This window comes from Mixophyes fleayi, chromosome 5, assembly GCF_038048845.1.
Source record: "Mixophyes fleayi isolate aMixFle1 chromosome 5, aMixFle1.hap1, whole genome shotgun sequence".
NCBI lineage: Eukaryota > Metazoa > Chordata > Amphibia > Anura > Limnodynastidae > Mixophyes > Mixophyes fleayi.
The window spans coordinates 67,958,268-67,983,146 of record NC_134406.1 but is presented as its reverse complement, the minus strand read 5'-3'; the positions used below and the strand labels follow the sequence as shown (position 1 = coordinate 67,983,146).

Below are 24,879 nucleotides of genomic sequence, written 5' to 3'. Positions count from 1 at the left end.
ACTTTACCTGGACTAGTTACTAATAATAAAGTGTACATCCCAGACAATAAGACTTACCAGGGTTGCAGTCTGTGAGCAGTGAGCAGATAGAGAGAAGAACTTTAGAAATGGTTAGTGCTGGGCTCCAGTTATCTTTCAGGATATCAAGGCAGATCACTCCTTGGCTGTTAATGTTACAGTGGTAGATCCTTGTTCGAAATGTCACCTAAAAGTAGAGAAATCTCAAATTTACTTAATGTAAATTTCTTATTACAAACAGCAATTTGAAAGGTTAACCATTAGAAATATTGCAGTGTACTATTTATATTTATTCTCATCCCTTATACACACAGGTTTCCCAGCATTTGGCAAAAGAACAATTTAAATTCAAGCCTTCAAGAAAAAAAAAAAATATATAAATACAACCATGGAATAGGAGAAGTGAAATAGTGGATTTTAGAATAAAAGGCTGCTCTTAGATAATTGTTTTAATTTTGTGACCTCATGTGGTGAATCTGAAGAATTACAGTTTCAATCTACACCATTCCTTATACATTTAGAAGATATAGAAAACTAAAAAAGGTGGACTTTATATTTAATAGGCATTTCAAATCACCTGCATGGAAAGCTATGCTGAAGCTTTCATGGTATTGGGAACAATTCAGGGGGAGCGAAGCAGATGCAAATATAAAGATAGTAGAGTTCTTCTAGCTTGCTACACTCCTTAGTAGTTTGTATCTAATGAGCCTAAACAACCAGGTGTGAGGATTTATTTCTGGGGGAGGGGGGGGATAATGTAAAGCATGGCATATTTAAAGCCTACAAAACAAGGACTTCTCTAAAAAACCAGTTACGTTTTAGTGGACTTCCACATCATTAGAACAGAAAAGTCAAATGTACATTAGTGAAAGGTGTATCCCTCTTCTGGTTTGGAAGAAGAAGAAACAAGACCCCCAAGCCAGAAGAGAGTCTGTAGGAGTACAAAATCAAAATGCTGCAGAAATACACCAGGGGGAGGAGAGATGAGATAAATTAATAAATCAAAGACAATTTTTAAATATTTGTTTACATTTCAGACAATAGTCGGCTCCGAAGTGAACACGGACTTGCCAGTCATAGGTTCACATTTGGGGCAAACTAATGAGACATTACTTTCAAATCACGAACCAAATTGCTGACCATAAGCAGTCACTCACATTAGGACCACTAGGAAAAGAGGGAATTACTTTTTTTTTTCACAGGGTTTCACATGCTCCCCCACTGAATTAGACCAGTACAAAAATTAAATTAAAAGTTAAATCAGTATTCTACTGGATAAATAATGTCAAACTGCAGTTGAAGATACAGCCAACAGATAGGTATAGACATAAGGGGAAAAAAAGGCACATGCCAACGCTCCAACACCAAAGGACATTTCCATTTATAAATTAAATAACTTGACAATGCACACACTTCAACAGCACAATGCTAGGCTTCTTTAGGGAGAAAATGTTATATACTTTTAAATGTCCCCCTCTAATATAAATAATTATGTGTAAGCTCTAAATTGCTCGCAAGAAAGTGCAGATTGTGGAATTGTATTCATAATCAGGCCAAACTGCAGTTATTTTCCAAATGTACTCTCAAATGGTTTGCTGGTCTCTGTATACACAGGGGATATTGTTTGGATCTTGTCAGGGAAGGAAACAAGAAAAACAAACAAGTCCACAGGATTGTTTGATATCACAGTATATTATGTGGATAATGAACCTGCACTTAGATGCAATTTGCCAGTATTCAGGTAATTTCACACAAATAATACCCCCCAAAAAAACCATTTACTTCAACATTTCCTAGATGAACACAAGTATTCTGAAATCCACAAAGATTAGTAAATATCAACATGTCATGAATACTGTATAGAAAAAACTAACTTCTGCTGCTTCACTGTTTTTATCCCTCTTCACTAAACCTAAAATGCAAGTTTCCCAATATAAAACACCTAGATACAAACGCAAGTTTCAGGAACTTCAGACATAGGGGAAGCATTTTTCCTATACAAATCAGACTTCTGGTTTGAGATGGCAGTAATTAGACATTTGGAGCCCATGATGACGATTACAAATTTAATTTAAACATATTAAAAAGAACACCAAAAAAACAACAACACGTGAATGGACTCACAGCAAAAAACAAATAAACAGAGAAAAACACTGTACTTTATAAGCCTCTGGTCATATTACATAGTAGCTACAGCATAAAGAGCAGGCTTCCCAGCAAAAAGATAGAATTGTGTTCAGTGTAGAAGACAGACTTCTGCAAGCTTGGGGGTAAATCCACATCCAAACCTTTGTTTCTGTATCTTAATGCTTTTAGGGATAAATACACTACATTTAGGGGGTGAAATATGTGGCATTGCATAGATGTGCTTAAATGCATGTCTCCTATTTACGTTTAGCTTTCCCATGTTTAATTCAAAGAAAAACTATTCATGCAGATATGCTACCAAATTAGTCCTATCTATTCTAAATGTAAAACTTGAGTACATAAATTAGTTACAGTAGTTCCCTGTAAAGATGTGACATTTTGTTCTGGTTATCCTGGTATAAGATATATGACATCATGAAGAGTGAATATAAATTTCTCTAAGGTCAAGGTATGTGGAGTTATATTATCTCTAGTCACGCTATTTGTACCACAAAGCAGCTAGAGAATGTAATATAGATTAGTAGTATATTTAAGATATATACCTATGTATCTGAAGCAGTAGTTTGACACCAACTTGTAGCGGAAGCATATTACTGCCTATCCAGAAATCAACTTTCAGTACTGGTGATGCACTTACCTTTGGAGGCTTAAATGGGTATTCAGGTGTGAATGTAATGTCCAGGAAAAAAACTCCTCCTTCATAAACAGAGCCAGGAGGACCCAGGATAGTAGATCGCCATTCATAAATGTTGTCTCCTTTTGGGCCAGCACTATGTGGGGGAAGGGGGAAAAAAATAAAAATAGTAATACATACACATACATGCAGCAGAAATGTTGCATACTGGATATTTTTTTGTTTTGCATAAAAGTCTCTAACTCTAGAGACTGTTGTGAGCAAAACACCAGGAGATCAGCAGTTTGAGATACTCATATCACCCTGTCTGACACCAGAAATCATTCCACGGTCAGTCACTTAGATCACATTTCTTCCCCATTCTGGGGTTTACTCTGAACAACATCTTCACCACGTCTGTATGGATTATGCATTAAGTTGGTGCCACATGATTGGCTGATTAGATATATGCATTAATAAGCAGGTGTATCTGTATAATATACACTCAGTGGCTACTTTATTAGTCATGTGAAAGAAAATACTATTTTATTTAATGGTCTTTTTCATCTTTAAAATCTGTGTTTTTTCATATCACGGCATAATTAAACGCTAGGTCCTAAAATAAAGATATAAAATCCAATCTTATGTGAGATTTTACTTTTTCCTTATTTATTTTAATAATATATAATAAAGATCACTTCAATATCAATAAAACATAATTTGAGCCATATGCTGCTAATCAAGTGCACTTCATCAAGTAGTGCAGTCAACTCTGTATTAAAGCACAAGCATTGTTAGTTGGTAAATAGGTGTTACATAAGAGACTGGACTTCTCACCGAGTATACTACTATGTTTTACAGGAGGGACACTACTGTTCTTGATATAAGTGATCACATTATTACGCACGTAAGAATAAACTTTACACGAGCTACAAAGTCCTGTATTATGTATGTGTCACTGCTGTAAAACGCAGTATTATATTTAGTGCACACTTTTGAAAGTGTTGTATGAATGGAATGAAAACTAAAGTAAAAAAAAAAAAAAAAAAAAAAAAAGGTCCTGTGTGTATCCATTAACATGTAGTCAACTTTTTGTATAATTTACATGGATATTAAATATATATCCATTCAATATTCTACACACCAACTCCAAATCCTGATGCTCAAGACAAATCCAATTTGTAGAAATAAATACATGGTTAGTAAAATATAATTGTGCAATATGAAATTATTGCATTTGCCTATATTAATCTAGAACTCTAAAAAGTATGTACCCCCATACCCAGAGCCGTAACGACGGCGGTGCGGGCGGTGCGACCGCCCCGGGCGCAAGCCCAAGGAGGCGCAGCCGCCCGATACGTGCCTTCATGCCCAGAGGAATCGCCGCTCTAATTCAGCTTTCCTACAAGCATCAATCCATTCCCGGCAATGCAGTGGAACGCATGTGAAAGCAGGAAGTTCGGCATTTGGAACGCATTTGCGTTCCAAATGCCGAACTTCCTGTTGTTGGAACGCACATGCGTTCCACTGCATTGCCGGGAATGGATTGTTGCTTGTAGGAAAGCTGAATTAGAGCGGCGATTCCTCTGGGCATGAAGGCACGTATCGGGCGGCTGCGCCTCCTTGGGCTAATCCTTGAAGTGAGATAGTGTCCCCCTCTAGCCCTACAGGGCTGAAAACAAGAGTTAGGTTTATTACATTTTAGTGTACATTTTGCTTTGTTAAGTATGTAGTATTTGGAGGGACCCTGGTCATAGTGTTTGTCCTGTGTAGTTACAATCTATAAAAATTACCTATTTCACCCTGAACATAAAGATCTGTCCCCTTCTTCCTACTCACTTTCTAATTGCAGAATACTGTAATCAGGACATAAGTTTTAAACATGTAAGAGAACCCTGGTGTGACTGATAATTGGGACATTATGGAAGATATAATATAGAGCAGACTCCAGACAAACAGCCAGAGGCAAACACATGTCAATACCGTCAGAGATATTAGTCAATTGGTCTAATACAAGCGCTATGCCCCCTTGGGCTAATCCTTGAAGTGAGATAGTGTCCCCCTCTAGCCCTACAGGGCTGTTACTGGCTGTCCCCAGGTGTTGCTGAGCTGTCACAGGAGCTGGCTGGCCGGTATGAGAAGAATCCTAGCTGCCCCTCACAGCTGTCCAGAGTTATTGTATGAGGGGGTCTCATAGCTGCACCCCCAACCCCCGTCCCATTACAAGAGCCAGTGACAGACAGCTCCCAATGGCAGCCACCTGGCCTCCATCACCCCCGCCCAGTTGGAAAGTGGGACTCTAGTAAACCACGTTATTTATAGAAAAACATCTACCAATTATTACCATATATATATATATATATATATATATATATATATATATATATATATATATATATATATATATATATAATAATATACAAATTTTTTCAGTAAAGTGCTAGCCACACCCACATTAGGTTGGCCACACCCACTTGTCAAATGCCACTCCCACTTAGATGGGGGGCGCCGATGCCCAGTCTCGCCCAGGGCACCAAAATGTCTAGTTACGGCACTGCCCATACCCATGATCTTGTCCATGGTCACAAATGAGACAATGCCACAGTTGCACAGGAATTACTGCATCTTAAGACTTCCTTTAAACTCACCGAATACAAGAAAATACTAAAGAGTGAAACAGAGTGATCAAACAGCACTCTTTCTGAAAGCAGCTTCCAAAAACTATGGTACCAAAACTTTTTACTTTAACAATAAAGCCACATAATGTCCATTGGTAAAAATTGCAAACTCATAAAAAAAAAACCAAAAAAAAACAAAACACTAAGTTTACTGTAAGTCACGTGGTGTTTTTTCCCCCATCAAGCTGTTCTTAAGACTTTACGTTACAAATTGTGAGGTGACTGCCATTACAACCACTGTCACAGGACATATAGGGGCATATTCAAATAGCTTTCCTGTGCGCGGCTGCGCGTGTAAACTGACATTTCGGTACCACAACATTGCAGATTTCCCGTCGCAACTCTATAGGAGGTGCGCAGAAATACGCGATGTTGTGGTATCAGGACCTGTGCAGCCGCACATAATCGCGGACAGGAAAATGACGCGATTGGCCGTGCCCCGCCCCCTTCCACCCTCCAGTCACGCCCATCTTCCGGAAAGAACTTCGCAAAAGTAGGCAAGTAAGGTTTAAATGCATGCCTCCGAGTTACTACATAAGTAACCCTATTTTTCTATATTGTTGCATCATGAAGCAAGCCTACACATCCTAATCCTAAACATATCCTTTAGCAGTGTTTGGTAAATATGAACAAAATGTATTGCCAAAGCAAAAGGGAATCACTCAATGGTCAAATATTAAAGGAAAACAAACAAAAAAAAAAAAAAAAAAGATAGAAAAAAAAAGACAAAACCACACAGCTGACCAAGTGACAACTTTTGAACAAAGCATCTCAGACATCAGGTACTCTTTACAATGACAGGTTGAATTTTATACAAACTACTTTAGAAGAAATTTTCCTATACACAGATGTATGATCAGTAAACCCCACTGAAGGGTTTACGAGTTATTGTCATGCAGCTAGCAGGACAGTGCTTCCTGGGAATGCCCCCCAAAAAGCAAAATGCTTCAAAGTTATATTTGCCAGCAAAGCAAACTATCACAAAAGATTAACAGTCTTAAACTGGATCTATCAGAGAGTGTGATTTCTTAATTTTTAATTGAAAAGTGTCCTTAATCATTCTCATCCTAAGATCTTGATAATGATTGCATGATCAGTTAAGTTTTCGCAGACATTGGCTGATGTGCTATTAGATATGTAAAGATTTCAGGTGACCGAGTGGCTTTCTCATCTCCGATTGAAGATGAAGGCTCCTGCATTTACTTTATATATCTTCATCTGCCTTTCTAAGTCTTTCTTATGACACCTGTACAGTTTTCCACATTTACCGGAAGTTGGCGTGGGCAGCATGGTAGCTTAGTGGTTAGCACTTCTGCCTCACAGCATGGGGATCATGAGTACAATTCCCGACCATGGCCTTATCTGTAAGGGGTTTGTATGTTCTCCCCGTGTTTGTGTGGGTTTCCTCCGGGTGCTCCGGTTTCCTCCCACACTCCAAAAACATAGATTAATTGGCTGCTATCAAATTGACCCTAGTCTCTGTGTGCGAGTGTATATTAGGGAATTTAGACTGTAAGCTCCAATGGGGCAGGGACTGATGCAATTAGTGGCGCTATATAAATAGAGGATCATGACGTGGTCTTATTCCCTGTCCCTTTACAAATATACCATTTTAAAATGGTCCATATGTATATTCAAATATTGATTTGTGCTGTTTGGAGCAGCTCTTTCCAATTACTGTTCTCTCTATTCTATTTATGAAAACCAAAACATTTAAATATTCTTTGTAACAAAAATATGAAATTTCTTAGATTAGAGATGAATATATATATATATATATATATATATATATATATATATATATATATATATATATATATATATATATACATATATATATATACATACACACACACACACACACACACATACACATACATACACATACATACATACGCATATACACACACACATACACACACACCATTTTTAGGTGTGCAATGTGCACCTAAAGTATTTGGCAGCAAGATTGAATGTAATATTTGGGGGTAGGATTATTTTGAGCAGATCACTTGTCTCCATCGGAGATCACGAGACTGTTCCCAGCTTTATTTTAATCTGTATTACTGACACCACTCAGCATTGTAATGCAGACTGGCAAAATAGTGCAATAGTGAGCAATTCATCACCATCAGTATTCACGACAAATGCCGAAAGGCCTGCTGTCGGTCTCATATTTGCTGCCGTGCGTATGAGAATTTATAGTGGTCTTCATAGTGATCCATAGATCATTATTTTGATGACTGGTAGTGCAGTGTTCACCCCCAATAAAGACAATGCCTGGCAGCGTTCTAATGTGTACAAGGTCATGCAATTAAGGTTACTGCAAGAGAGTAAGTTATAGAATACAAGGTTACATGTGTATGTTCTGCGACATCTTTTTGTTTAGTATGCAAGATGGAAATTTTTAAAAGGACAATGAAAGATAAAATGCAGTTTGCCCGTTAAACAATTTGCATCCACTAATGGTCTGAAATTAGATTAAAATCAATTAATAGACACAGAATGGTTTGTACCGATCCGCTTTTGGGATATTAAAAAGACTTGTCCTATCTACTCCCTATAAAACTTGCCTAACAAAGAATGCCAATTGCATAGCTAGCACATGATGCGCTTAAACATACCTCCCAACTTTTACAGGCATGCTGTCGTTTTGTGTCATACAGGGGCCGCATCACATAGTGGCATGCCCAGAGCCCTAAACACACACCAAAAGTCCTGATATATGGGACAGCCACAGTTAAGTTGGGAGGTATGGCTTGAATGGGAACACAGATTTGCTCTGGCGATGAAAGTGTTAACATATAACCTTTGAAGCCCTGAGGGTCCAAGGTAGAAGACAGTGATGCACTTTTTAAAAATAATTATCGCAAACAAATCAATGTGTAACATGTTCTGCGGTATCTGCTGTTACATTAAACTGGAGTGTATTTTTAATCTGTGTGAATCCATACTTTAAAGAGGTTAGCAATGCAGGAATACTAAATATTGAGATCACAACAGTGCAGTGTTTGTTTAAGTGAAACATACAGGAGCAACAGGAAAACAGTGTTTTAATACAAATGCATTTATTTTATTAAACATATGCAGGTAAAAATACTACCTGCTTTTACAATTAGCAAACAGATACAGACATATTTCTACTGCAACAGAGCTCAGCTAAAACACACCACCTTCAAACGCCAAATCTGTCCACACATTTTAAGTGTGCCCCCAACTCCTCAGCACAACATGGTTTTCCCAGGGTGCAAAAATACATCCTGTAGCTTTATTAACTCCTCACTCTAAACGAGACCATGGTGTACTGCTAGAATTAGGTTTACAAAATGAATGAAAACTATTTGTAGGAGACAAATTTAGGGAGATTTATTGAACTAAAACAAAGCACAAAGACTTTCATAACGAAATACCAATATACAAATGAAATTGTTCTTTCAAGACTGAAAATAAACCCAGGTCTCAAATATTTCACTCTTTCTACAGGCACATTTTGTGAGATTGTGAAGACAACCTGTTGTTTCTGTGCATGTATATTAACACATTTGTCAGTCAGTTCTAGGTCGATACAAGCTGGTCACAACCTTTGTGTTACCAATTGATGCCTGGACTTGGCAAATGAGGAGCATTGGGGTTGGGGGTTTATTTAAACCCATAAGCCACAAGTAGTTTACACCTCATTCACTGGAGCCATTGTAATGTTCAGATGGAAAGAACAAAATCACTTTTCAAATTCCTTAGTCACTTTTATGTCTAAAAGGCCAGAGTTGGAAAAAGATCAAGTTGCAACTCACAAGGAGACTGGAGTGACTCTTGTAATCTCTTTCAAACTCTGGTCTTTTAGACATAAAAGTTACGTATTCGTTGGAAGAGCACCGCCTCATTTTTATTTATCATTAAATGGAAATGAGGAAGGTCCTATTTCTTGTACAGTCCCATCTTTTTCTTTTATAAATTCCTTAGTCAACCAAAGTGAATGTTATAGGTGGTTTTGATGGCTCCCCTTTGTGTAGCATTGTTGGAATAAATGTTATATGGGCTTTAGGAAAGGGATTTTAAAACCAGCACATCCTTAGCTCACCTGCATTCTTCCCACATTTCTTTTCATGCAGTTGATGCAACTCCAGAGTATCACCATGATGCCTGCTATCAGGTAACCATTACCATATTTTGGATTTAAACATGTCTTAATAATGACAGAGACTTAAAAGGTCGTGTGCATTCTCAACTTAACCGCAAAAGACAGCTTTATTTGAAAGTGGACATTCCTTTTCATTTGTACAATAATTATAGTACATGCATAAAAAAGCTTAAGAACCTTGCTTAAGCAACATTCTTAACATCACAAAAAGTTCTCTTTAAAACCTATCCATGGGTAAAATGTTATATCAAGAACAGACATAGATCCTCTGCACTCACCATGTACAGACTGGGGTGCAAGAGGGGGTTGCCCACATTGTATAGACAAAAAAAACAGGGATACTCTGCACTCTCCAAACACATAATTAATGCTGTACTAAATACTGTTCTATATTAAAAACAGGGAATGTTAGTTCCACATATTGCAATATATGTTAAGCTGACCATCTCACGCCAAAGTCTTCCCAATCTGGTCAGTCCTAACATGATCGTGAGGTGAGTCCCAGGTCTCCCATGGCTGCTAGTGCTTGGGAAAGACTTGCCTTTAAAAGCTGTGTGCAGGTAAGCCTTAAGCCCAGATAAATAGCATAGCATTTGATCATGTTAGGACTGACCAGATTGGGAAGACTTTGGCATCAGTTGGTCAGCTTAACATATATTGCAATATGTGGAACTAACATTCCCTGTTTTTAATATAGAACAGTATTTAGTACAGCATTAATTATGTGTTTGGAAAATGTTATATCAAAACTGTATTTTCTCCACTGCCACATAAAACAGTGTACACCTAAATGTGATAGAGATTTATTTTAGAAATAGTTTAAGAAGAGTTTCTGCATTGAATAGCTAGAAAGCCTTTATAGGCCACTCACAGTGAAAGCATACCAATATTAAATAACTGAGCTCTTATAAAACATTTTCTTGAAATGTTTTTTTTTCTTTTAAAGAAATCTACATGACCACTAAGGGCATCCAGAAATCTACATGACCACCATCAGAATCGTCAACGCAAAAACAAATTTGCTGCCCTTTTAAGGCTTTGTTTATCTGTTCGCCGGAAGGGAACTATTGTTTTTTAGCAATGAATATAGGGTATACTTCTGGAGCTGCTATCAAATTGACCCTAGTCTCTCTCTCTGTCCGTTAGGGAATTTAGACTGTAAGCTCCAATAGGGAAGGGACTGATGTGAGCGAGTTCTCTGTAGAACGCTGCAGAATTAGTGGTGCTATAGAAATAGCTGATGATGAAATCCTATCACCTCACAGTTATGAGCAATTTTACATTTTCCCTGGTTCCTGCTCATTCCCCCATATTATCCAGATAAGGCAAAGAGCTAGTTCTTTTGAGATATCCCCAAAAGAAAGCACTGTTCCATTAAATATAAAAAAAGACATACTTGGGTAAATTACTTCTCCTTCCCTCATTCAAATCAACTCCCCTCCCTATAGCAGTCTATTATCCTTTCTAGAAGTTCAAAAAACTATAGGCATCTATTTATTTCTCATTATATTGTCAATTGTTGGCAGATACACTCTGTATTGAATCTTATACTCTGTTCCACATAAGCAATAATGTACTTGTTAGATCCTGGAGATGCAACTATATCATAAATGTGTATCTTGCTCCTGATGCTTTTAATAGACAGTAAATAAAAGTGCACATAGGTAACTAAAAATAACAAAAAACAAAATGGTCTAATCAATACTGTGAAATGGAGTCTATGTACACTAGGCAGATATAATGTGCCCCTGGTAACTAATGGATTGAAATGAACATCCAGTTTCTAAACGTAAGCCACTATTTACTTTGAAAAGTCTATTTCATGTTAGCAATTCTAATCAATAGTTAATGGCCAATATTCACAAGATGAAAAATCTGTAGATATGAGGCAATAACACACAGTTATGGCTAACACACACCGCTAGTCATCTCTTTTACACATATGAGCTGGGGAAAAAAACAAGTTTTGGAAAGCATTTTCCCATGTGTTGGGATTTTATCAATATATATCGACAGTATGCCTAACGGACCATATGTTAATGCACAATGTGCAAACATCTTACGCAGTGCTGTACATTGCGGGGGATTCATTTCATAACACAAAGTGCTTACAATGACATGAAATAGAAAGTAAAGATGACCCTGCACAAATGAACTTACAATACAAGAGGTGAGATAGAGATATCTAGTGTGTGTGTGTATATATCTATCTATCCATCGTGTGTGTGTGTATATATCTATCCATTGTGTGTGTGTGTGTGTGTGTATATATCTATCCATTGTGTGTGTGTGTGTGTGTGTGTGTATATATCTATCCATTGTGTGTGTGTGTGTATATATCTCTATCTAGTGTGTGTGTGTGTGTGTGTGTGTGTGTGTGTGTGTGTGTGTGTATTATATAACACATACATACACCATAAATTAAAATAATATTTTAACTCCCAGACAAGGAGTGCAAAAAGAAAGCGCTATTCTGTTGAGTACAATAAAGGAATCGTGGTTCTGTTCAGAGGAACAGTGCCCCTAGTGGCCAAATATGGGATTAAAACAAATCTGTGGAATACTAGTCTTCTCAAAATACATTTTGAACAGAAAGCCTCTTAAACAAGAGTACACATCGTAATTAACAAGAATTGTACAAAACACACAAAATATATATATCTATCTACTATATAAAAGCCTAGTGGCGTGTGTCTGTGTGGGAAAAAAACAAAAAAACAAGCTGCAGCGCCTCCTGCTGGGTGAAGTTATACACTGACCTACTATTTCTTAGTGTGTGTGTGAAAAAAAAACAAACTCAGAAAGGGCTGAAATTTGGTATACTAAGATGTTTTTAATTTGTTAATTTAATTTGTTAATTGTTAAAAGTGTTTATAAAGATTTTTAAAAAAAATATATATATATATATATATATATATATATATATATATATATATATATATATATATATATATATATATATATATATATATATATATATTTCTTGAAGGAGAAGTGACAGTTGGGAGTGGTTGGTGGTTGCCGGGGGTGACAGAGCGAGAGGAGTGCGATACTCAGGACCGCTGAGAGAGATCCCTGTGTCTGGATAGACATCTGGATAGATGTGGCGATAAAGATGAAGGATGAGGTGATGGAGAAAAATGATGAGGTGGTGACATGTGGACAAAACCACGTTAAAAGAGGGCCCTTGCGTCGGGAAGTAACGCTCTTCCCCATAGGAGGCCTGGCCTAGCCCCAAATGCATGACAAGAACCTTTTTAACACCTTAAGTAGCTTGATTTGACTAGAATGAATGAGTATCATGCACAGGTTAACTTTATATTATTATTAATTTTTATTTATAGGGCGCCACTAGGTGTCCGTAGCGCCATACAGGGACAAACGAAATTACAATACAAGGTGAGACAGCACAGTACAGTAAACAATAATCACAGTAACTCAGTGAGCTCAAAGCACAGCTAGAGGGGCGGAGGAGGGGAGAGGGGAAGGTCCGCCAACGACGGAGTCCAAGAGGGAAGGCACGGATGACAGGGAGACCCCCAAGGGGAGAGGAGGGAGCGAGAGGGGAGGCGGGAAAGAGGGTCCTCAAGGAGGAGGGCTAAGTAGCTGGAGAGCAGAATTAACAGTGGTGAAGACAGGAGGAGAGAATACCCTGCTCAAAGGAGCGTACAATCTAAGGGGTGGGGTAGACAGACAGACACGGGGGAGATTATTATTATTATTATTATTATCGTTTATTTGTTAGGCGCCACAAGGTTTCCGCAGCGCCGAACATGGTACAAACAGTAGACTATACAGGGTAAAACAGTACAGGACAATAAACACAAAGTACCAGTACTTCAGAAACTCCAAGCAGGCAGATACAGTAGAGACGGAGCAGAAGAACAGGTATGGAGACAGGAGGGAAGAGGGCCCTGCTCATTCGAGCTTACATCCTAAGGGAGGGTAAACAAAGTCAGGCACAAAAGGGAGCCAGTGAAGCAACGGGGAGAGAGGAAAGGAGCCAGGGGAGAAACAGAAGGGTGAGTGGTTAAGTGGATGGTTGGTAGGCCTTAAGGAACAGGTGAGTTTTAAGTGCCCGCTTGAAGGAGCACAGATTGGGTGAGAGACGAATGGAGCGAGGGAGGTCGTTCCAGTGAAGGGGTGCAGCACGGGAGAAGTCTTGGATTCTAGAGTGGGAAGAGGTGATCAGAGTGGAGGAGAGGCGGCGATCATTGGCCGAGCGCAGGGAGCGGGCAGGAGTGTGAATGGAGAGGAGGCTAGAGATGTAAGGGGCAGTAGACTGAGAGAGAGCCTTGTAAGTGGTGGTGAGGAGTTTGAAAAGGATTCTGTAGGGGAAGGGGAGCCAGTGTAAGGAAAGACAGAGAGGGGAGGCAGAGGAGGAGCGGCGTGAGAGGAAGATGAGTCTTGCAGCCGCATTGAGTATAGAGCGGAGGGGGGAGAGACGGGAGTGGGGGAGGCCAGTAAGGAGGAGGTTGCAGTAGTCGAGACGGGAGATGATGAGGGCATGGATGATAGTTTTGGTGGCATCTTGAGAGAGGAAGGGACGGATGCGGGCAATGTTACGGAGTTGGAAGCGACAGGCTTGGGCAAGGGATTGAATGTGGGGGGCAAAAGAGAGAGAGGAGTCGAGAGTGACACCTAGGCAGCGGAGTTGGGTGACAGAGGAGATAGTGGAGTTGTTAACAACGATAGAGAGGTCATGGTGAGAAGGGAGCCTGGGTGGGGGAAAGACAATATATATATATATACACACATACATATATATATATATATATATATATATATATATATATATATATATATATATATATATATATATATATATATACATACATATATATATACATATATATATATACATATATACATATATATATATATATATATATATATATATATATATATATATATATATATATATATATATATATATATATATATATATATATCTCTATCCCAACTATATATATTTGTTTTAGTATGGAAGTTATTCAGTGGTTGACATGTAAACATGTGCAACACTTAAGTTGATAGAGAAGACATGTTGGACTTCGAGAATCATGATGTCTAGTGCTGTGGAACCATATCTGTTGTACATAGTCAGGGCATTGAACTTGATATGGAAATAGTCTGCAATCTGAATACTGCATGGACAAGATGAGGCCAGAAATGAAATATCTTGATAAAATATAGTAATAATTGGTGAAGTAAAGTCATCTAGTTTGCAAGCTCATGTACTGTACTTCACAAGTTTAAAGTACCACTTCTGGTTTTAACCTTCATTGTTAAAATCTATGTCAAGCTTTCACTCAATTGACCAAGACATAGAGGTCCTCCACTTTCTGGAAATCTCAATTTATTTCAATACAAAGAAAGAACACGAATTTTTTTGTACAAAATGTACCAAATACTGAGGACTGAAGAGTAAGATTATTACCTAGAAGTAAAACTGTTCAGCATATAAACCCTGGAATACCATAGTCAAATCTAAATGTAATAACATTAGCTATGCATGCTTGATTAAGAGTTGTTAAATGACCTCCTCCCCAAATAAAGGAGATGGTTTTATAAGTATATTTAGATCATTCTTGAAGTGAGACTACATGGTGACTGCTCTTTCTAGTGGCCTTTTAGATTTCATTAGAAATCACATTTCAAAGATATACATGGCTGTTAATTTGCTGTTGATCTTCACACAATTGCCTTTTGTGTCTTCACCCTGGCACTCAGTGTGGCAACAATGATAGCAAATCCAGTAATAACACTACAGCAGGAGTCCATGGAGCAAAGGTCACTAGCACAAGGCATTAAAACACTGCTGGCTGATGTGTTCAAATACCATAGGAATTCAGCAAATATAAAAGGGTGCAAGAGGTGCCATATATGAAAGTACAAGAATCAGCAGGGGAAAGTATAAATACAATCTACTAATTGGTATGTTGGTTTTCCTTTGCCTCATACTGGCCAAGATTGCAGCAGGCACAAACAGGGACAGCATGTAAATTATGCATTCCGGCACAAATCGGTAAATACAATATAGTCCGGCTGATCTGGTGTTCAATATATAGTGAAGCAGAAATAAACAAAAGGGTAAAAGTAATATTCCCACTCCCCCCCCCCCCCCTCCCTTTCTCCAACCAATCAAAAAACACTAGCGGTATTATATGATATTTCTTATACATTTTTATGTAGTCACAAGACAATAGATTTGATCCAAATATATTAATATTTAATTCTGTTTTAAGATTTTGTTTAGGATCTCTTATAAGGGGCTTTATGAATATTCATTTTATGAGTGAAAAGTTTTTATTTTGCACAGAACACATGGAAAGCAGAGAATGTATACACTACAAATCTGTATAGAACAAACCTTGCCATGTTTACATTAAAAAGGAAAAATTGACTATTATCATCATCAACTAAAAGTAGTTTATTGACAGACTAAATATGGTTTGTAGACAGGAAGTCTTTGCCCACTTTGTGCATTCCATAGAGGAAGGGAAGTTGGGAGGCATGTCCCTACAGACCATGGTAAGCAGCTGCCGCATGCACAGTCATTAAAAAATCTTTTTAGTGGAGGGGAGAGGGGGAATGGTGGAATATGTATGGCCTAGCGCATCAGAAGTGTTAGAAATGCTCCAGAGGAAACCGGCAGACTTCAGTGTGGACTGACCATGTCCATTTTCCGCAATTCTTGGTGGTGTGCACACTTTCAAATTTGGAATGGGCCATTGTGAGGGTATTTTTTTTTCCCACTAAATGTCCATTTAAACAAAAACAGTGGTGCTGTATGCAGAATTCTTCTAAGTACATGTTTCAATAACAAGGTAGCAGTCAAACTTCCATGAGCCCTGCTGTGAATCAGGGCAACATTTATAAAGGTAAAAAAAATGAAGACAGAAGGTGCCAAACCGTGCAATATCTTGCAAAACTAGTGCTCAAATGTGAATTAGCCACACAAAGTATACACAATAAATCAGTCTGCTCTGCTCAATTCTGGAGAATAGTCTAACTTTCTTCCTGATGAGAAATTAAATTTCAAAACGGTGGAAAGAGAATATACACAGTGCAATACAGTCAATAGATTTTAATCATTAAAACAGGTAATTCACATATAGGATACAAGAACAATCTCCTTATCTGATATAAGATGGTCCAATCACACAATTCAGTTCCGTCATCATACAAGGTGGGGAATGAATCTGGGTTTAGCGGATGATTTCTACTAGAATGGGTACTGCCATCTGTAAAGTTTGGTGGAGAAGGAATAATGGTCTGGGGCTGTTTTTAATGGTTTGACCGGGGATCATTCATTCCAGTAAAGGGAAATCTTAATACTACTACATAGTCACATTCTAGAAAATTGTGTTCTTCCAAATTTGTGACAGTTTGGGGAGGGCCCTTTCCTGTTTCAGCAAATTTGACTGGCCTGCACAGAGCCCTGACCTCAATCCCATCAAAAACCTTTGGGATGAATGGGAACACCAACTGAGAGCCAGGCCTGGCCCAACATCAGTGCCCGATTTCAGTAATGGTCTTATGTCTGAATGGATGTGAATCCCCACTGCTATGCTCCAAATGTGGAAAGCCTTCCCAGATGAGTGGAGGCTGTTAGAGCAAAGAGTGGATCAACTTCCTATTAATGCCCATGATTTTAGAAGGGGGATGTTCAACAAGCAGATATGCATTCAATGTTCAGGCTTCCACATACTTTTAGCCATTTACTGTAACTCAACAAATGTATTTTTAGAAGATGTAGTATCATCATAATAATTTAAACTGCCATTTTCCAGGTGGTTTGCACCAGCAGGACCTATTTCCATAAGTTTCTTAAAATGATCAAACACACAATCAATGAAACAAACAGGAATATTCACTCCATGTATTAAACAAATTGCAGGAAGTCATTCAGAGTGGAGAAGTGCATCCAATATAAAAATATGGAATGCTTTACAATAAGAGCAACCACATGTGTGGAGTTTGTATGTTCGACAAGTGTTTGCGTGGGTTTCCTCCGGGTGCTCCGGTTTCCTCCCACACTCCAAAAACATACTGGTAGGTTAATTGGCTGCAATCAAAATTGACCCTAGTCTCTCTCTCTCTGTCTGTGTGTAAGTGTGTGTCTATAGTAGGGAATTTAGACTGTAAGCTCCAATGGTGCAGGGACAGATGTGAATGAGTTCTCTGTACAGAGCTGCGGAATTAGTGGCGCTATATAAATAAATGATGATGATTATTAAACTGCTGTGATGAATTATATACAAATAGCTCCAAGTAGTAAGTAGTTCTATGCAGAATTATAGGAATTTCTGTAATAAACCTGGTTAATCAAAGAAGAGGCGGAGAGGCCCAAACCAATCACCTGAATAAACACAGATATTTACCAAAGGATGAACTGAACTTGGCGTTGCATTATATCTCAACAGCACCAAACATAATCAATATATTACAGTGACCCAGAAACCTATTCAAATGAAACTACCTTTATAACAGCACAGTGATACCAAAATAAGCTTTACTTAAATTGGTCATAATGTTTAACCTTTAAATGAAGTGCCATTTTTTTCTGTAAATACAGTAATTCCAAACATCAGTTACATGTTCCTTGGAAGAAGATGGAAAATATTTCTAAGCCCAATACTTAAATCTATAGTCTGATTTATGACTTTAGTACTCGTTTGTTACAATTTCTAAGGTATGACTTCACATTTATAGATTTAAAGTGACGAATGCAGTCTACGATGCATATACCGGTATTTACTACCGTGTAAATGGTGGTTCTAAATCCTACCAAATTTTCACAAATATGAATTATCATGGAGATTTGTGTGCAGTTAGGTCACCAAATACATATGGCTTTATAAAAAGGAGTGTTTACCGCCAAGTGCTTCTATTTTAAAGCTATTACAAGTTAGGAACCAAGGACAGGTACTTAACACAGTGTGCATTTGTCTACAAAGATCCTTCAGCAGTGGCATTTGACTTTACTATTACACAGTGAACCGAGAAGAGGGACACATGACACATCGCTGGCTTCACCTCCTGTCCCCCATCCTCACTTTCCCTGTCAAAACATATCTACCCCTTTGGGTGCCTTTGTGCAGAGCTGGGGTACAAAGTGCAGCCAGGGTACCACAAGCTGAAAATACAGAGTGTGTGGATGTCATTATGCACTGTCCTGCAGCATCTTGGTCACACCCCACACCACCTCCCCTCTGGTATAACAACATGAAGTGAAAGCGGCATGCATCCAGAAGTTGGAGGTAACATTTATCCATAGAGTGTAGTTCTATCAATCCCAGAAAAATAGGGGAGGGGGGACAATAGCCATTGGGGTTTTACTGGTCCTCCTCATGGTTTGCAGACAGTTATCAGCATTCCACATTGAACTTACAAATGCTAACCTTACTTTATAACTAACACACAAAAAAATAAATATTAACATTTGCTTTCCCAGTTAAATTCTTACTTAAAAACACTCCACATTACATTGCCAAACCGACACACAGAGTACACTTGGCATGTATTCTTAGAATCATTAAGAAATAAACCTGGCATATTAATATGCTAAGGAAACACAAACCCAACATGCAGCTTTTTAGCCATCATTGTAAAGAGTCCAGGAAGCATAAAAGACACAAATTTAGAAACAACCTGACCATATTGTCAGAAGAACATCACTGGCAATTAGGTCATCAGAGATCAGAACAGCATTCATTTTAGATTTTTTTTTTTAATGCAGGCAATCTGCTAACTGGGAGACCAATATTGTGACTAGTTCTAACACACACTGATTTTCTTCATACATTCTGCGAATTTAGACATATTACTCAACTCCTGTAAATTGTAAGCTTGCGAGCAGGGTTCTCTTACCTCTCTATGTATTACCCAGTTTTGTCTTATTAATGTTTGTTCCAAATTGTAAAGCGCTACGGAATTTGCTGACGCTATATAAATAAATGTTGATGAACTCACACAATTCGACCCCCCCACTTGGTGGGTTCTTCAAAGTAAGCAGTCCTTTTTAAGGATTTTTAATGATATGTGTGACCTAGGCTGGGTACACACTGGAGCATTTTCATCCAATAATCAGGCAAATCAGCCGACATACAACCGCTCAGTCGGAAGTTGGGTTAGTGTATATAGAGACACGATGGTCGTAAGTCATTCCAAAGTGTCGATTGTCGGCTCATGTGGTTGGTCGTACGGTTTAATATTTTTCAACCAATCACCTAACGATCATGTAGTATATATGCACTCATGCTCACGATCCCCATAGAGTTTACAGAGTCGGGCTCTTTTCAGCCGATGCTAGCAATGAATGTCCCGGTGAATAAATGTAGAGTGTTCTGTAGAAGGAATAATTAATTTGTTCGTTCTGAGACAGAATGTTTTATGTTTCATTTCAGAATCACAGAAGCTAACGAAATTCGTTAGGACATGTGGATACCAATAACAAGGCGTTTTAATCAGTGTGACAAGAATGAATAAATATTGTGCTGTAATTCTCTGAAGACTAGAGGACCAGATGAGGAGCACAGATCTGAAGGTAAATTGTGTCAGTGTGTATGCATGAATCACCAGACTAATCAGACCTTCAGTCATAGGTACAATCGTTTGAGATATCAGGTCGGTCGGAAAATTCTTCAGTGTGCACCTAGCCTTACACACATGCACCAATTCATACAACAAACTGGCTGTTTTATACCAAACAGGCCTGAAATTGCTGCACTTCAGCCCATAATACCTGGCTATCCTAATCAGATGTTACGGACTGGCAGAACGTTACCTAAAAAAATATTGCGGCAGGGACATAATGTTGGGTGGCATTATGCATTCTAACTATGTTACTATGACAGTGTTGGCTAACCTGCGACACTCCAGGTGTTGTGAAACTACAAGTCCCAGCATACCCTTCCAGCAATAAGCTGCTATATATTGGCAAAGCATGCTGGGACTTGTAGTTTCACAACACCTGGGGGTAAATGTATCAACCTCCGGTTTCTTCAACTCCCGCGAGTTCAGCGTTTTTCGGCGCTGCCTTGTAAAGGGAAACTTCCCTTTACAAGGCAGCGTCGCTTTAAATTTAAGCACCGAAGACACCGAACTCGCGGGAGTAGAAGAAACCGGAGGTTAATATATTTACCTCCTGGAGTGTCACAGGTTAGCCAACACTGTACTATGATCTAGTTATCAGCCAATATGACTACTGATTATTCTGCTCATAAACAGGAAAGATAACTCGTTGTAAGAAGTGGAAGCCGACAGTTTATTTTTCTACAATATTACATTAATATAATTTTCACCTATTAGCCTATTTTTGGTGGGAAAAAAAATCCAAGAAAAAAAAACCCAAAAAAAACCTACAGCAATTACCAACTAAAAAAATCCAAGACACATTTGTATAATATCCTTTGAACATAGACTTCTAGTAAATTAGCTTTTTTTTTTTTTTTTTTAAAAAAAAACAAACATACATAGTTATAGCGCAACAAAGTATAGCACCATACAACGAAGATTCCAAAAGAGGGCAGGTGCCACAGAAGAGCTTTGGAAAATTATAGACTCTGCAGTAGTTATCTGGAAAATGCTAAAAACACTAGTTTGTTTGTTTTTTAAATCACTTTCCAATTGGTTAATCTATGTGGCGAACTTAAGTGGACAATCCTAAATTAAGTTATAATGGCCACGCACGAGTCGATCTGGCCACCTCTGTCCCAGGATCACCATCTCCCTTTAACTACACACATGGATGGCCATACTGGATGAGATCTAACAAATCAGCACTGGCACCAAGCAGTGGAATTACTTGCCGCTACATTGGGGCCTGGTATTTGTGTCAGAAAAGGACCGTATAGATAGTTAAAAACCAGTTAACTTCTGATCACATTTTTTTTTTGTCCAGCCCAACAGAGAGCAATGATAGAAAAGTTACAGCCTCACTCATTCAATTAAATCAGTATCATCTTTTTATGCTACATATTACTGACAGCTAAGGGCACATGAAGACTTAAAATTTAGGCACAGTCCTGCAACACTATTATTAAATAGGTCCTATAGCCAAGTCATTTGAACATACTGAAATGCATATATGCATGATTCTGTGGGCAATTGGTCAATTAAATTACCCAATAAATTGTGACAAGATCATACAAAAGGTGAAAAGAGTAAGAAATAATACAATGTTCAAGTTACCATACAAATGGTCTACTGTAATATAGACACACAATAACTATACATGGGTTATTTTAGTTTAATACTGTAAATATAAATATACCAGGTTTAAGTTTTCTGTGTTGTAGTCTGAAAAAATCAGCAAGAACCAGGCTCTTTATATATGGATATTCATCGCAAATCTCAGCCTTGTTCTTTTTTTTTTTTTTTAAAAAGTACGTTTTATTAATATTAACATCTTATCTTTAACAAAGTTACCAAATTTTCCAAAAAGGTACATTGACAAAAACTTGTACGTATTAAGATAGACACAATGTAAAACTTTCTCACAATGCTTTTACAGAGCAAATTTGATTGTGTGTTAATCTTGTACCATGTAGATGCTGTTTTTTATTTTGAACAAAGCAGAGAAGAATAATAAAAGGAAAAGAAGAGAAGGGGGGGGGGGAATAAGTATGGATGGTGGGCAAAAAAGGGGGAAAGAGAATTGGAGGGATAGGGGGGAAGGAATTCACGCCTTTAACAAGAAGGAGAAGTCAAATCCGATAATTTCAACAGAGGACTGGCCTCTACTAGAATTGAAGCAGAGGTTGATTATAGTATGAGGCCCATGGAGACCAGACTTTATGGAAAGACACGGAGGAGCCCCTCAGCACACTAGTGATGTGCTCCATTTGGTAAGTATGTCAAACCCGAGCACAGACCATTTGGACAGTAGGGGGTGTGGGATTTTTCCAGGAAGCAGCTATCTGACAAGTGGCCGCGCTAATTATGTGCCGGAGGAGCTTATGCATGTGTGTGGGGAGGTCTGGGAGAGGCAGAGGGTAACAATACATGCTTAGGGTCGGAGGGTATGGGGGTGTCAAGGACCGCTGTAGCTAGTGCGAGAACCGCTGTCCAGTATGAGCGTATTCTGGGACAGTCCCACCAGATATGCATAAAAGTGCCAACTTGGCCACAATTTCTCCAACATGCGGGACTTGTTTGTGGGTATATAACATGAAGCCTAGCAGGTACATAGTACCATCTATGGAGCAATTTATGGGCGTTTTCTTTGATACGGACATTTATGGAACAACGTGCTGTCCACTCATAAATGTCTGACCATTCTTCTGGATCTAGGGACGTTCCCAGGTCCGTTTCCCACTGCGCCTGGAATCGGTCCCTGACCTCTGTGGAGGTGGGGAGTAATGCATTGTATAGCGTGGAAATGAGACCTTTTGAGGATGCTCCAGAAAGGCATAGATTCTCAAACCCAGTGGGAGGCCTAGATGATAACTGAGCCCAGACCTTTTGGTGATAGTGTCTAATCTGTAAGTAGTGGTGGAACTGTCCCATCACAAGCCCGCACCGGCCCGCTAAGTCTGAGAACTGAGGAAATGTTTGTGTCCTAGTGATATGGTTTAGTAGCAGTATTCCACCCTCCGCTGCCCATTTTGTGTGCACAGGGCGTGCAAGACCCAGCGTAAAGGCTGGATTTGTCCAGAGGGGTATCATTATCGAAGGTGTGGGAGACAGAGTTGCCATTCTATTACATCGGGTCTAGATTTAGAGGGAGAGGGCTATTACTGGGTGAGTTCGGGCGGGGGCTGGACGCTGAGCAGTTGGAAGCCAAAGTGCAAAGCAAATCGGTGAGCCTCCTAGGAGATCCGATTCTATATCAACCCAGACCCTAGTTCCGGGCGGAGAGTGTCATTGCACACATTGAGCTAATCTAGCCGCATAATAATAGCCTTGTTCTTTTTACTGTGCACTGAATTAACTACAAACACCTTGAAATAGGGATTATGGATGTTTAATGCTGAATGAAGTTCTGTAGATAAAACACATGTTGAAACATAGACAAAGATCAGTCTAAGTTCTGTGATGAGTTCTATCAACAATACCTCTGAAGCAAGCTGAACTGCCCATATGTAGGTACTTAGACAGCAAGAGAGGAACTGATGAAGTTATTTGGATGCATTATGCAGGAGGGATGTATGTAGGACAACAGGCAAAATATAAATTTGATTGGTCCCAAAATATGCTTTTGGAATCCCAATTACCAGTAATATGTATTTTATATCTAACAATCTCCTCATTTGTGATCCCAGAACAATAAAATATTAACACTAGAGTTCCCTTTAAATTTGGGGCCCAAATTATGAAAAGTTAACCACCACTGATCTGGGTATCACATTTTTATTACAAGTTAAATTCTATGCACATTTAAGCAAATAACTTAATCCAATATAAAGGCTTTAGGAAACAAAGGATTCTTAAGGAGTGAAATATATATATTATTATGTCAGATTAATATTAGCCAACACCACTGCTGCACTTCTAAATTATTACTTCATCCTTGTGTAAGAAAGTAGAAAGGAATTAAACCATTCATCAATTTCAAAAGCAGCAACACTCTCCTATTTTACCACAAGCAACAATGCAAGTCAGTAATGTCACAGAGGACAATGTTATTTCAGTAGAAAGAATAATGGTTCAGAGTGACTAACCTGCAGTTTGGGGGAGGATCCAGAGTAATATCTGCCAGTTCCTTCTGAATCCTGCATAAAATAAAAGCAACAGATTAGAGTGTAAGCACTTAACTCCACATGCTGAACTGACAGAGGTGAATAAGCAGAGAACATATTCACCAAACAGCCAGCTAGCAATTGTCCAGTCCCCCATTCCCCAAAACACTTTGTAGAATAAAAAAAAAATAAAAAAAAAAAAAAAAAAGAAGAAGAGGATGATCTCATTACAGAAAGAGGCTCATTGGATACAGAAATTGCAAACTGGCCACTCTGGGGCTCAATTTCCCTTTCTTGCCTTCTGTGAAGGGAATCAATGAGTAGGAGGGCCTCTGGTTCTGGAGTGTCTCACATTTGCCTAGTTGGGCTTACACTTTCAGAACCCTGCATTATTTGCAATTTGGGTCGGTTAATGTGCCCATTGCACACTCTGGTCACATTACTTGGTAAATGACATGGGCAGTTTCTTCCTGTCCTTCGCCTCCATAATCATGGGTTCTGGCTGGAGCTTGGCAAATTCCGATAATGGTCACATTGGTTTGGACCGAGCCTGACCTACCTCTGTCTGCCCATTCCCCTGCAATAGTGCTTTGAACA

At 38.7% G+C, this 24,879-nt stretch overlaps 1 protein-coding gene and 1 long non-coding RNA gene across 3 annotated transcripts in view; one reads left to right on the top strand and one right to left on the bottom strand.

Annotated features, from left to right (window-relative positions):
• The window catches only part of LOC142158418 (uncharacterized), a 401,996-nt gene that overhangs the window by 243,790 nt on the left and 133,327 nt on the right, over nucleotides 1–24,879 (top strand). The window lies entirely within an intron of this gene.
• UBE2E1 (ubiquitin conjugating enzyme E2 E1) overlaps nucleotides 1–24,879 on the bottom strand; it is a 29,397-nt gene that overhangs the window by 1,108 nt on the left and 3,410 nt on the right. Inside the window, exons 2-4 of the mRNA XM_075212335.1 lie at nucleotides 24,265–24,315; nucleotides 2,804–2,936; nucleotides 58–205 (exon numbers count right to left, since the gene is read on the bottom strand). Coding sequence (XP_075068436.1) covers nucleotides 58–205; nucleotides 2,804–2,936; nucleotides 24,265–24,315 — 332 coding nt within the window. The remainder of the gene's footprint in view (nucleotides 1–57; nucleotides 206–2,803; nucleotides 2,937–24,264; nucleotides 24,316–24,879) is intronic.